Source organism: Pseudochaenichthys georgianus, chromosome 14 (genome assembly GCF_902827115.2).
Source record: "Pseudochaenichthys georgianus chromosome 14, fPseGeo1.2, whole genome shotgun sequence".
Lineage (NCBI taxonomy): Eukaryota > Metazoa > Chordata > Actinopteri > Perciformes > Channichthyidae > Pseudochaenichthys > Pseudochaenichthys georgianus.
Window position 1 is genome coordinate 25,283,974 of NC_047516.1, and position 15,143 is coordinate 25,299,116.

The following is a 15,143-nucleotide window of genomic DNA, read 5'->3' on the forward strand; positions in this document are numbered from 1 at the left end:
TACTTATTCCGATTTGTATTTGATGTCAGGGCTGTTACAATGTGCTCTAGCAGGGGTTCCCAACCTTTATTGTGCCAAGGAACGGCAGATAGGCCTACATTAAAAAAATGTCGTCAATTTTAACCGATTTTAATATTTACTCACCACCTGCAGGTAGCAACAGAGGCTAATTGTATGTAACAGCCTGAACAAATACTAGAACAATATGCATCCAAAATATATTAACAATGTTTAAAAAAGAACCAGTGTCGTTGCGTAAAAAGGCACCGCTCTCGGCGCGCTGGTGCTGCACTTCTCAGAGGCGGAGTATACGTCCCGCTGCCTGCTGATGCTGCAGCCATTTCATGAAGTGAAGGAGGCTTTCCTTCTATAAAACAGCTGCGGGCAGCAGATACCGTGAGAGTCCCGGACATGAATTCATAGATCAAGGCAGACTGGTTTACAGACTCTCCTGTTTTGCCAATCCGGTGCTTAAACAAATAGCTCTACACCCCTGGCTGACATGTCCTTAAAATGAAGTCTGAGTTTGAAATATATCTCAAATAATGTATGCACTGCCATTTCCTCACATAAACATAACAGTCTGCAATTAAACGGTTGTCTCCTGTGCGCTCCTCTTCCTATTGGCGCACCGGTAACTTTCTCGTGCGCACGAGAGGCTGATACCCTGAGCCGCCGAATCCCTCGGAACATCATAAAAGCCATTTTCAACGGTTTTCTGGTGAAAGATTAACTAGGCTACTGGATGAAATATGACTGGTAGCCTATAGGTGCAAAATGTAAACACTTTTTGAAAAAAATGTTATGATAAAAATATTTTTATATATTTATAATTCTGCAAATATTACGATAAACTCACAGCTATTTCGCGGCCCGGCAGACACCTCCGCGGCTCGGTACCGGGGGTTGGGAACCCCTGCTCTAAGGGGTTGTGTTGTCTTTTGAGAATTTGGCAAGTTTTCCTATGATGAAATATTCAGAAAAAGAAACATGACTAATTTTAGTTCTTCTTTTTCAGGATTCACATGGCACATTTCTCTTTTATTGTGGTCAGCTCTTGCACAGGGCCCCATTTCCCATCCAAAGGCTAAAATAATCATTAAATACGTTTTATGACTCAAATAATCTCAACCAAGATTATTTATGATCAGGCCCAGACAAATTGAGAGAGAAGAACATCTTTATTTTAGTTCAAATCCAGAATCTAACCAAACCCGTATTAGCCAAACCTTCTAGCAAGAATATACATTTGTTTGAGTCATTATTTGCCACCAGTCATGTTTTATCATCTTCTGTATTTCTAGAATTGCAGTCATAACAAAATAGCGTTAGGTCTATACGGTCCTTTTACAGGATTCACTTCCACACACGATCACAGACATAAAGAGAAACATGTCACATGGTCATATTTGGCTGAGCTTGACTAAAAATAGAATTTTCCGAAAATTGGCCATCCTTTAAAAGTAACACATTTAACACAGTGCTTATTAAATACTTACAGTATTAATTCCACACTGTACAAATAATACATTTCAGTTTTTGTGTTGAAATATTGCTTAGATAAAAGTATAATCAGTCAAAAAAGTAAATGTACTCAATACAGATAAACTGGCCCCTCTGACTGCACTGAAAACATTTCAACACATTTCACATAACTGTATTAGGTTAGTTAAAGAAATAATATTAAGTTTAAATAAAATATATTAAGTTCAACTTAATATTAATATATAACTAAACTAATACACACACCTAATGTGACATTTGTTGGCATAATGTATTTAATTCAGGTTAACGTTTCAGTTTTTTCAATGTGATGTAGTTATATTTAATATACTATATGTATACTGTATATTATATACTATATAATTAGAGTATTATTAATGTGGATATTTATTGGTTGAGCTCTATTTTGTTTACAATTTTGTACCGGACTGCAACAAATGATAACATTTCCTGTGATTTAATATAGGCCTACTGATTATTTTCTGTGCTAATTCATTGATTGGTTTGTAAAAAATGTAGGCCCAAGTACCTTTCCAAATATGTGCCATCGCCATCCAAACCACAAAATAATTACCACACTCAATATAGGCTACAGTTCATTTGACTCTTACTATACTGACAAAGAGCCAGTAAAGTAATCAAAGCAGAGAGGATAAGAGCTTAACATGTTAACAGAAAGGTGGAAGAAAAATGTCAGTATATATTTCGCTTGCAGCTCCTTGTTTTCCCCGTGCTGTGGACTCTCCTCTGGGACCGTCTCTGACAGCTGCTGCCTGCTCAGTAACAGCCTCCCTAATTGTAACATGGCACTGTTTTCAACAGGAGACCAGAGTTAATGTATGTTTCAACGCAGAAACAGTTTGGTTTGGGACCAGCCAAGCATGAGACACTTTAAACAGACTATGTTTTTAATTGGCCTCGCCCCATGGGGGGTGAAAGTGTGTTATTGAGGTTGTTGGTGCTGTTTTCATGTAGTCAGACGGTGGAACATGATCGCAGGACACCCAAGTGCTCAGTTCTCCTCTTTCTGCAACCTACTCATATTTTTCTACTTCATTTGTGAAGCCTACAGTTGCTGGGATAAGAAATGTAATTGATGTATCCAGAGAATGTGATACTGTCCCCAGTTAAGGATATACTGCTCAAAATTGTCCTCTTTTTCATCAGCGATGGAAAACCTCACGGTAAGCAAAGTTGTATACAGTTGGGTTTGTTAAAAATATTTAAGTAGATAACTCTAGGCCAAAGGTTCAATGTACATCTCTTTTGTTCCAGTTTCATTTAAACTGTTATTGTATATATTTTTTTATGTTATGATGTGGGGATACATCTGTACTCGAGTATCTGTTAACAGTAATAAAATAACTGTTTGAACATTTAGTTTAGTTGTTTTTTTACTTGATATCATTTGTAAAATCTACCTTGGTTTTTATTGATCCTTTAATTGTCTCAGATTCAGGCTTTATCGTATGAAAATTAATTGGAAGTTAGTTTTTTCCTCCATGAAATCTGACTTTAAAATCATAAAATGTCTAAATGCACACCTGGTTCTGCTGTCCTGTCCCTCAGCCAGAACAATGGCGCGAGATAATGAACCGGAAGATGCGCTTCCCTCCGGAGCTCATCGCTGCCATCCAGGAGGGAAAGATAGAGCAACTTCGTGGGCTGCTGAAGACCGGCGACGGCATCCTCCGCCGGCTGGAGGAGTCAGAGGACCGCCAGTGGAGGGAGGCCCTCAACCTGTCCATCCGCCTGGGCAACGAGAGCTGCATGGATGTCCTCCTGCAGGGGGTCAAGTTCGACTTCCGGCAGATTCACGAGGCCCTGCTCGTGGCCGTGGACACCAACCAGCCCCGGGTGGTGAAGCGCCTGCTGGACCGCCTCGACCAGGAGAAAGGAAACAAGATGGACGTGCGCTCCTTCTCCCAGGCCATCTTTGATCAGTCAATTGACAACTCCCAGTTTGCTCCTGGTGTGACTCCTCTGACCTTAGCCTGCCAGAAGGACCTGTACGACATTGTCACCATGCTCACCCGGAAAGGGCACGTCATCCCGTGGCCGCACAAGATATCCTGCATCTGTCTGGAGTGTCGTAACGGCCGGCAGTACGATCTGCTGAAGTTCTCCTTGTCTCGCATCAACACCTACCGCGGCATCGCCAGCCGCGCCTACCTGTCCGTCACCTCTGAGGACGCCATGCTCAGAGCCTTCACTCTCAGCAGGGAGCTCCGCATGCTCTCGCAGAAAGAGCCAGAGTTCAAGGTCCGGTGATATTGGAACACGTTCCTCACTTCCTGTTCATGTTGGCTGTCTGTGTTGTAACCTGACTCTCCTCCTGCAGCCTCAGTACCTGGGCCTGGAGGAGCTCTGCCAGGAGTTTGCCGTGGAGCTGCTGGGCATGTGTCGTAACCAGAGCGAGGTGACCACCATCCTGAACAGCTGCGGAGACGAGAGCCAGGGCTCCTTGGAGGAGCAGGCCTTCGATGAGGGGATCCCCAACCTGTCCCGCCTGCGGCTCGCAGTCAACTTCAACCAGAAGCAGGTAGCTGGATGCAGACACTACGGTCAGTCAGAGAGGATTAAAGTAAGAAGATTCAATCCATAATGTGTTCCTCCCTCTCTGTGTGTTTGTTTCTGTGGAAGTTTGTGGCCCACCCCATCTGCCAGCAGGTGCTCTCCTCTATCTGGTGCGGGAACCTGGCTGGATGGCGGGGCAGCAGGACGGCCTGGAAGCTGTTTGTCTCCATGGTGATCTTCCTCACCATGCCCTTCCTCTGCCTCGTCTACTGGGTCGCTCCAAAGTCAAAGGTCACATCACACGAAAATGTCACAGACTGCCATGAAATACAGGAAAATATGATTAACACACGTGCATGTGCACAGAATATGAGACAATGGACCCTTGGGAACAAATTAGTTAAGGGCCCCCTACCCTGTCCATTTATAGACGCAAAACACAGTCTTTTTTTGTTTTATAGTCATTTTGTATTTCTTATAGGGTTCCTATAGATCTTTAAAATATAATTAAATGCTTTTTATTATTTAATTAAACAAATAAAAAGGTCCTGACTGGTATTTAGATTTAAATCTATATTTCCAAACTATTATATATACTGAGACATAGAACACATATTTTTATCAGTAGTTTTTTGTATTTTTGAAAATAATTGGTAAGCTCTAACATATTTAAAATGTATTTACCAAATGTGTCTTGCATAAAAGTCACGCAGATCTAGATGGCGGTAACATTTAGCAAAAAAATTGGCCATACATTTCATTCTGAGTGGCATTCAAAAAAGTAGGCCCCCCAACCTCTTGGCCTTCTCCACATGGGCCCCTTCAGAGATCCATTCATGCATGTGTATATTGGCCCTAAAATCGTCTTTCTGTTTTTCACCAGGTGGGAAAGTTACTAAAGATTCCTGTGATCAAGTTCCTCCTGCACTCAGCCTCCTACCTGTGGTTCCTCATCACGTTACTGGGAGAGTCAATAACCATGGAGATGTATCGAACCACATTTGCTTCCCGGCATCAGGACATGCTGCACAGCTCCTTCCACATGGTGTGGGTGGTCGGTGAGTTCCTTAAAGTAACCATGCCTGAAGGACACACAGGAAACTCAGTGTTTAACACTAAGGGGTCTCCCGCAGGGTTCTTCTGGTACGAGTGTAAGGAGGTGTGGATCGAGGGGCTGCGCAGCTACTTCCTGGACTGGTGGAACTGCCTGGACGTGATGGTGCTCGGCATGTATCTGGCCTCCTTCGCATTACGTCTGCTCATCATGCTCAAAGGCTTATTCGTGTGCCATGGGCATGATGTCACAGAGGAGTGCGCTTACTTCACTCAGGCTGGTGAGAAAATGTTTCAAAGGTTAAAATACTTTATTTGTCATATGCAGACAGCAGTAGTTTTGCTTATGAACATCATCAGGAGCATCATCAGGAGCATCATCCTCCTACAAAGATGCAACACACAACAGATTTAACAGAAAAAAGTGCAACAAATGCAATTGAAATTGATTAAAGTAATTTGCAGGAATAAGACAAATGTGTACATACATAAAACAGAACAAAACTAAACAGGATGTAAAATTTAATTATTTACAGTAGAATAATGACTGTTTACTGTAATGATATATAAGATCCAAATATGATACGATAAGAGCATTCATCCAAAATAGCTGAATTCTTAAATGAACACTTAGGACACAAAATGATCATTTGCATATCAATTATTCACCCTGTGTGACCTTGAATTATTAAATAGAAGAATCGAAAGACAGGGGAAAGTTTGACAAATCACAGTGAATGGGGTCTTTGTTTAACAACAGTCAAACTAAATCATTTGCCAACTCTCTCACATCGTGTGAATTGTAATCCAAGTCGCTTTTATCCAGCTTTTGCTCACTACTTCCCTTACCCCTGGCTCTCTGTCTGACTGTGTGTCCCACAGTGCGTGAGGACTGGCGTCAGGAGGACCCCCAGCTGCTGGCCGAGGTTCTGTTTGCAGTGACCAGCATGCTCAGCTTCACGCGGCTGGCCTACATCCTGCCAGCTCACGAGTCCCTGGGAACTCTGCAGATCTCCATAGGGAAGATGATCGATGACATGATGAGGTATAAACATCCTGAAGCTTAATTCTGCACATTTCTGTACTGATCACTGACTGAGGGGGGCTTCAGAGCACCTCACAGAGCTGATGAGAATGTTTTTCTTTCTTTTTTAGATTTATGTTTGTATTGATGATCATCGGAACAGCCTTCCTCTGTGGCATCAACAATGTCTATGTTCCTTATGTCCTCTCTCCACATCTTGGCAGGTATGATTAAAGGAGTCTGTTCTTACCAACACGTTCTCACTCCCATCCCGTCACATATTGACGGACGGTCAGGGCCCCTCCCCGTCGCTATATTACGTACAGGGTACCCCTTGCCCGTCAGGCTTCTACGGGCAGGGCGTCCCATAGACCTTCATTGCGGACAGCGGACCCCTTGACCGTCAGGCTTCTACGGGCAGGGCGTCCCATAGACCTTCATAGACCACGTGATCAACAACGATGGCCGACCTTCGTGTTATTCACGGTGGAAAATGCCTATTTTAAGGTTCATTTGGCCATTAAAATGCGTTTTGATGTCATTTCATGCGAGTAATGAGTTTTTATTTCTGATTATTTGTGCAGTACATGTACATGATGTTTAGTTTGCTAGTTATGATGAAGATTACTTCATGAATGTGTACACATTCATGGTTGCTAAGGTGGTTGCTATGGACGCTGCAACAGCTCCCAGACCACATGATCAACAACAATGGCCGACCTTCGTGTTATTCTCGGTGGAAAATGCCTATTTTAAGATTCATTTGGCCATTAAAATGCGTTTTGATGTCATTTTATGCGAGTAATGAGTTTTTATTTCTGATTATTTGTGCAGTACATGTACATGATGTTCAGTTTGCTAGTTATGACGAAGATTACTTCATGAATGCTAACGTTTTTTTGGTGGAAATGTGTTTTTTCACAGCAAAGTCACCCTCTGTACTTGGACTTATTGGGAGAATCTAAAGGCAAAAACATCCCAAATATTCATTTAGGTCTTTATTTTAGACCTTTAGTGTTGCCGTCTGTGAGGAAAATATATGGGGCTCAGAGCCTCGTATTTTTAAAATCTTTTTTTCCTTCTAATTTGTTATTCTTTTCAAAATAACACACTGTTATTTACTCACCAATAACACACAATTATCCTTGCTTTTATTTATTGGTTTAATTCCATAATCTCGGGCTTTTTTGGCGTTCGTCAGGAACTGAATTTAAAAATAAAAATAACCGGAAACAGACGTAGGCATTTCGAGCGATTACCCAAGATCCTCAGCTATGCTGATTGGATGTTTTAGCCGCAAAGCATGCTGGGATTTGGTGTTTATATTATATGAAATCCGGAAAACATTTTAAAAGAATAAAATAATACTTAATTCCGAGTGCTCTTGCTTTTCTCGTTGAAAGTCATCACATAACGGCATTGTAATACACGGTTCGGCTGCATTACATATTACAGATCTGCCGTAGTTCTTTATTTATAGAGCCCTGATGAGAAGACCTTTGGAAAAACTGAAGAAATGCCGCCGAAACTGAATACTTGACGTGGATCATAAATATATCAACAATTAAAAAACATCTTCAATTTCTCTTCATACAATACGTCTCCTTGCAGTATCAACACTAATTCGGCTGACTTTTACATTTGATATAATTCATAGATAGGTTATATTTACACCATAACGGTGCACAGCTGATATAAAAGGACTTGTAGTTTTTAAAGATATTACTGATTTGAATTGGATTGAATTTTGAATGTAAGAATGTAAATACTGAGTCTGAAATAGTATAGCAATATGCTGTAAAATTATGTGAAAGCATGAATAAAACTACACATCTTCAGATGTTGTACATACAGTGTCCTACACTAATAATACAAAGTTATTATGGCTGTGTGTACCTTGTGTGCACCGCCTAGCAGTGTTGGGAAAGTTCACTTTCTACATGAACTAGTTCAGTTCACAGTTCACACATTTTAAAATGAACTAGTTCAGTTCATAGTTCATAATTCAACATTTTGAACTAAAGTTCATGGTTTCAAAAATGAACTAATTTATAGTTTATAGTTATTTGTTCAATACGTTGCTGCGAGCTATTATTTGTCTCCTGTACGATGTTAATGGGATTTGGGTGGTAGTGGATCTGTTTTGGCTCTCTTTTTTTTTCGCCACTCGCACATACCGTGAAAGGCTAGTCGTGTGCTTATTCTCAATGTGCCGTTTAAGGTTTGTTGTCGACGTCGTCGATGTACGGACTTTCTTTTTGAAACCGGGCGGACACAGTTTACAGGCAAACGTTTGATTTTTTCCGTCTGAGTCAGTACTGACTTTAACATAAAACTCTTTTAAATGCTCATACGCCGACGCCATAGACTAGAGTCTCACTCTGAGCGAGTGCTGGTGCAGCTGCTCTCGGCTTCGTCCATACTAATTCATTCATTCATTCAATGCTCGCCTGTTCCGCGGTTCCACATTGTTTGTTGTGAGGAGTCTGATATATTTAGTATATTTATATTTTAGTGCGACAGCCAAGGGTGACAGGCGCGTACGCGTCACAGGCAGCTTGCTGTTGCCAGATTGGGTGGTTTTCCGCATTATTTTGAAGCCTGTTTACGGTGTGTTTTAACTGGGTTTTCGGCTGAAAGGCATATGAAATCTGGCACACTTTTGAACGCCGTTATAATACAGTGCTGAGAATGAACGCACTTTTGAACGCCGTTATAGAGCGCTAAGAATGAACGCGTTCTCAATTACGTTCATCTAGCGGAAATACAGTACGTTTAGTTCACGTTTGCCCAAAATATGAACGCGTTCATTGAACGCGTTCAGGTACATCACTGCCGCCTAGTGGTTAAAGCACGTTATTGAATTATTGATTTTATGTGTTATATTTGATTAAAAAAATATTAAGAGTACATATACTTTCATAGGGGGAAAGTAGAAGGTCTGTGATAGAAATATAGAATATAAAAAATCAAGAAGATACTATAAGTGATCTCTACAATAAAACAGTTTAGTGCAGGATATACAAAGATATTAATAGGAGGAGGTGCAAAACAGAAACACGAATTAACCTTTATTTAAACATTAAATAACAGATTAAGGTCTTCTTTTAAATAAGAAAAAAACTTTGGGGGTATCTATCTACAGATAAATATTAAGCCTGACAAAGTACTTAACGTCTAATATATTGCTTTCCTGCAATGTTAACTATGTTGAAGCACTTATTTTAACTAAAATTATACATATGGATTATACTCTTATGTATGTAGATAGAATAAGAAATGTGCAGAATATGACAGTTTAATGGAGGAGGTACACACATATTGATAGATGTCTTGTAATGCACTGTTGAGGAACCTGTGACCCAAGTTTTTCATTCATTGCATAACTACACCGTAGTTGTGTATATGATATGTCAATAAACCTTTAAAATCTTGAAATCTTGAAAAGGATGTGCAAAATAGCCATAATATATAGTCTTTAATTAACTATTAGTAGAGAATAACGAGTAATTAATATACTTTATTACTCGTTTCCATTAATGTAAATTGCAGATACATGTTTAGTCTTCTCAAGCACCAACTATCAAATATCTCTCCTGATTGTTGGCACTTGAAAATCACCTTCCCTGAATTTTACTCAGGTGCAACTAAAGTCTGATTTAAGGGTTGTTTGTAAAAATACCAGGTTAACCTCTGAATTGTAGTGGAGTAGAATTACAAAGTATCAATGAGCTGTCATGTGGGTATATATTAATGCTATATATTGATGCTGCGCATTATGGACAGCGATTTTCACCCATTTATTAATTATATGTTTTACATTTGATAACACCAATGTGTTTAATACTGGCAACTTCTAATTGTGGGAAAAACGAAAACGTTCAGTAGAGACGTCCCATAGAACATTTTGCGAAACACAATAGTGTAGTGTGTAGTTCTGGGGGGGCGTTCGATTCCAGTTTTGGATAGTCTGGCGTGGTTTCGTTCCATTTCAACAGCTGTTTGACGCTCTGCGTAACCTTGGCGCACTGCCACTCCAACATCCAATCCCAGACCTTGAAGATTAATCATGGGGACTGTAGTCCTAAACGATAGCTGGGGATTATGGGTAGTGTAGTGTCTTCGGCCATCCTAAACTCAAAAATGTTGACAATCGCAATGATGCTCGAAATGTCCCTTATAGGCCTACGTCTGTTTCCGGTTATTTTTATTTTTAAATTCAGTTCCTGACGAACGCCAAAAAAGCCCGAGATTATGGAATTAAACCAATAAATAAAAGCAAGGATAATTGTGTGTTATTGGTGAGTAAATAACAGTGTGTTATTTTGAAAAGAATAACAAATTAGAAGGAAAAAAAGATTTTAAAAATACGAGGCTCTGAGCCCCATGTATTTTCCTCACAGACGGCAACACTAAAGGTCTAAAATAAAGACCTAAATGAATATTTGGGATGTTCTTGCCTTTAGATTCTCCCAATAAGTCCAAGTACAGAGGGTGACTTAGCTGTGAAAAAACACATTTCCACCAAAAAAACGTTAGCAATCATGAAGTAATCTTCGTCATAACTAGCAAACTGAACATCATGTACATGTACTGCACAAATAATCAGAAATAAAAACTCATCACTCGCATAAAATGACATCAAAACGCATTTTAATGGCCAAATGAACCTTAAAATAGGCATTTTCCACCGAGAATAACACGAAGGTCGGCCATTGTTGTTGATCACGTGGTCTGGGAGCTGTTGCAGCGTCCATAGCAACCACCTTAGCAACCATGAATGTGTACACATTCATGAAGTAATCTTCGTCATAACTAGCAAACTAAACATCATGTACATGTACTGCACAAATAATCAGAAATAAAAACTCATTACTCGCATAAAATGACATCAAAACGCATTTTAATGGCCAAATGAACCTTAAAATAGGCATTTTCCACCGTGAATAACACGAAGGTCGGCCATCGTTGTTGATCACGTGGTCTATGAAGGTCTATGGGACGCCCTGCCCGTAGAAGCCTGACGGTCAAGGGGTCCGCTGTCCGCAATGAAGGTCTATGGGACGCCCTGCCCGTATAAGCCTGACGGGCAAGCGGTATCCTGTACGTAATATAGCGACGGGGAGGGGCCCTGACCGTCCGTCAATATATGACGGGATGGGAGTGAGAACGTGTTGTTCTTACAGCTGCAAGGTGAACACAGTACCATATTGTTGCTGGCTTGATTTGTCACACAGTCATTCAAGCTTATCATAATGATCAAAATCAGTCAAAGAAAGTCCCTGAACCGGATTATCTTTAATAACAGGAATAGAAAAAAACAGTAGAAAGTAGAAAATTGAAAATAATCCAAAGAATATGTTTTATTTCTTTGCTATTGAAGTCCATTACCCCAATGTGATTTTAAAAAAAGGTCCTGTCAGTCATTATATAGAGGAACCTTCTTAAATGAATGACTTGTAGTACACTTACTAGAAGCCTGGTCAAAATAAAGACTTAGTATCTGAAAATAAGTTAATAGGTTATGTTGAGATACTAGTTTGTGGAGAGGTCATTATAAGGATTTACAGGATCTTTTTAATTTCACATCACCCAGCAAGTTTCATCTTGTTTATACTTTTAATAACGTTGTAATTGCCCAAGAAAATCTTCCATTTGTAAATCCAACACAGGAAATAACATCAGACAGTTTCTAAAACTAATAATGTACATGATATATTTCAGCATAGTTATGTCCATTTAAAGGAGTATGAAAACCGACCCATCATGCTTTGCTGCAGGTTTAATGAGACGTTCCACTTCCTCTTCTGGACCATGTTTGGCGTGGCTAACCAGGACTACGTGGACATGCCCCAGTTTGTGGTGGCGGAGTTTGTAGGAAGGATTATGTACGGCATCTTCACCCTCGTCATCGTCATCGTCCTGCTCAACATGCTTATCGCCATGATCACCAACACCTTCCAGAAAATTGAGGTAAAGCGGTATTTTCTTCTGTCAGACCTGAAAGATAGGCAGAAACTAACGACTGTCGCTAACATCCGAGCATTTCTATCTCAGGATGATGCAGACGTTGAGTGGAAGTTTGCCCGCTCCAAGCTGTACCTCAGTTACTTCAGAGAGGGCCTCACCATTCCCGTGCCCTTCAACATCATTCCCTCACCCAAAGCCTTCTACTACATGTTAAGGTGAGCTTTAAAAACAATGGAAACTGCTGACTCATCTAAATGTTCGTCTTTATTTATTGTTTTTGGATTCTGTTCCAGAGGTCTCTTCAGACAAATCTTCTGCTGCTTCACTTCAAATGCTGAGAACAAATATCCTCCTATTCCCTCTATGGTAAGTGTAATGCTCATATTCAGCAGTGTGACTAGAAAAAAACAATATTCTTCATAATATTAGCTAAACGCTGTGATGTCATGTGTTTTAAGAGCAATGATAAGGAGCCTGAAGAGGACCAGATACCGTACCGGCAGCAGGTGATCAGAGCGCTAGTGCAGCGCTACATTGAGTCGGCACGCAGGGAGTTCGAGGAGAACAAGAGGAAAGGTACGTGAGGATGAAATAACCGTGTCACAGGAATGTCTGAGAGTTCTGTTGGGTTCCATCTTTCTTATTTAATAAAGATCCTTACAATGATAAATGATAGAAATGCCTTTTATCTAAAAGGGATTTGTTTCTCATACTGCTGTGCTGCAGCACCTCTTTTCACCCTCTGTCTGAAACCAGAGTCCAGTCCGCTCTGATTGGTTAGCTGGCCGGCTCTGTTGTGATTGGTCAGCCGCTTAGAGATATCCCGCCCCTTAGCCTATCACGAACATTGGGTTGGAGCGCTAGCCAATAGAAGTGTTAGTGTTAAATAGTGATGTCACTATGTTACAGAAGAAAACAAAGGTGTCCAATGAAGGCGTTTCAGACGGGGGGGGAGGGATACACACATATTTATGTATAGAAGACTTGAAAAAGTGGATTTTGCATAATGGGGCCCCTTTAAAGTGCCTCCAATGCCGTATTGTGATGGAAGTTTTCTCTTCCCTCAGATATCGGCAATCGGATCACTTTGCTGACCAAAACGGTCAGCAGGATGCACGGGGACATCAAGGTGGTCCAGCAGCTTCTGACGGAGGAGAGACACCCAGCAAGTGACCTACTGACCAATGAGGGCTCCTCTTTTCTGGGGAAATACATCATTGGTGCCAAAAACAATTTTGTAGGATTTAACAGCAAACCAGATGAGAATGCTTCATCATTCAAAGTGCCAGTGCACAATGGAGAGAAAGAAGGGGTTACAGGTCAAATTGAAACAGATAACAATCCAAATGTTGTTGGCGATTGTGAAGCAGAAGGATCGAAGCAGGTGACGGACTGTGATGTGGTGAAGATGGAAGAGGGGAGAGCTAAAACTGAGGTAGGGGATCAGAAGGAAGAGCAGATGGAAGCAGACAATAGAGAAAATACTGAACATGAAGTTAAAGTGGTAGCAGGGACAAGTTTGAATCATGTAGAAAAGGAGTCTAAACCCAAGGCAGGAAAAGGAAAGGAAGATGAGAAGCTGACAGGGGGGAAGGTGAGTGAAACACACTCAGATACAACTCCTGACACAGTCAACAGTGAAAAGACAGAAACAAAGTCAGCAATGAACAAGTTTAAAGAAGCAGAGCTGAAAGAACAGAAAGTGGAGCCAAAGTGGAAGCAAGGTAAAAAGTTTGAACATGAAGCGACAGGGAAAATGGCTGTCAAAGAGGGCAATGCAAAGCCTGGAGCCACAACAACCGTCCCCTCCCCAACAGGAAGCAGCCTCTCTCAGGACACCGGCTTCGGGTCAGAAGAAGGGGACGGGGCGATTGGAGGAACGGTAGTGAGGCCGTAGACATTTATAATTATTTAAAAGTGACAAATTACACATATTGGGAAATGTATCCTTGCCTATTGTAATTTGTTTTCTCTGTTTTTGTACCTACAACTAAATATAATGTGCTAATTAATGAACTTTAGAGCAGCTGTCCCGTGTTGTGAAAAGGTAATCCAATGCTCTAGCTTCATATTTACTGCAGACTGGAAAGTGCTATCTGACTTTTCATCTTGCGTAACGCAAAACACAATTCATTTAGCTTGTTTAGTTATGTGAGAAAATCAGTAAGCAGAAACCTGTATGTGAAATAAGAAGAAACCTTATCTTGCTCTAACACAGAAAGCCTTTGACTTTCTTCTTAAAAAGTTAATTAAAAAAACATTGTTTGGCAAATGTTATCTTTAATTCCCCAATATTTTAAACTCGTCAGATTTAGGCAATACAATTAATTTATTCCGAAAATAGATATCCATTAAAAATCAGTTTAAATTCAATTTGTTTTATAATTGCTAACATGTTGAAAAGTAATTGTGCATCTTAAAGTCACAATGCTGAAATCAATAGGCTTTGATAAGCATCAGTGGCAGTTAAATAGGGTTACAGTGTATTACCATTAAAAACATACACTAATTAATCAGCTGAATGTAGTAACTTGAAACTGCAAAATGACGTTTGGTGGGGTAGTTCTGTTGACATTTAAACATCAGAAGAAAGTAGAATTGTGCTCAATACAAATAATTGCACAATATAAACTTTGTAACGCAATTAAAACATTTGAAATCATTCATTTCTGTTTTTCCCTGAGCTTAATGCAGGAGAACATTCACTCTGTGCTGATTAGTGTTGCTAACTCACGACCAGCAGCCCGCCAGTGTGACAGAGCAGGTCTCAGCTTGTTTCACACATTCTGCTCCCCTGAGGTTGCATCAGTTCATTAAATCACCACCTGCAGCTCCACCTGTCCCCCGACACATGCACACTCCTCCTGTGGAACACACCTGTGCACGTAACGCTTTGTCACTGTTATTGGTGACTGATGCCATCATCATTTCTATTTTCAGTGTCTATTCTGTTATCCTGCTTCACGAAATAATTAAATATCACACTTTATTCATTCTGACACCAAAGCCCACAACATTTAGCACCAGGTAATGTATTTCATGTTTTACGTGCACAGGCATGATTTATCACCAGCCA

The 15,143-nt window shown here is 40.5% G+C and overlaps 1 protein-coding gene across 1 annotated transcript; it reads left to right on the forward strand.

Moving 5' to 3' along the window:
• The first annotated feature begins 2,672 nt into the window (after positions 1-2,672).
• Positions 2,673-14,351, forward strand: LOC117458923 (short transient receptor potential channel 2-like). The gene is made up of 14 exons (XM_034099662.1): positions 2,673-2,687; positions 3,073-3,765; positions 3,845-4,045; positions 4,147-4,311; positions 4,904-5,078; positions 5,154-5,354; positions 5,956-6,118; positions 6,229-6,321; positions 11,878-12,070; positions 12,155-12,282; positions 12,361-12,433; positions 12,526-12,643; positions 13,135-13,704; positions 13,771-14,351. The coding sequence occupies exons 1-14, from the start codon at positions 2,673-2,675 to the stop codon at positions 13,962-13,964; spliced, it is 2,982 nt and encodes a 993-aa protein (XP_033955553.1). The 3' UTR covers positions 13,965-14,351.
• The last annotated feature ends 792 nt before the right edge of the window (positions 14,352-15,143 follow it).

What these genes read in the sequence shown, in the direction of transcription:
- LOC117458923 (XM_034099662.1), top strand. An exon ending in ATGATCGATGACATGATGAG is followed by an intron (nt 6,119 to 6,228) that starts GTATAAACATCC and finishes TTTCTTTTTTAG; the next exon opens with ATTTATGTTTGTATTGATGA. An exon ending in AACTCCTGACACAGTCAACA is followed by an intron (nt 13,705 to 13,770) that starts GTGAAAAGACAG and finishes AAGAACAGAAAG; the next exon opens with TGGAGCCAAAGTGGAAGCAA.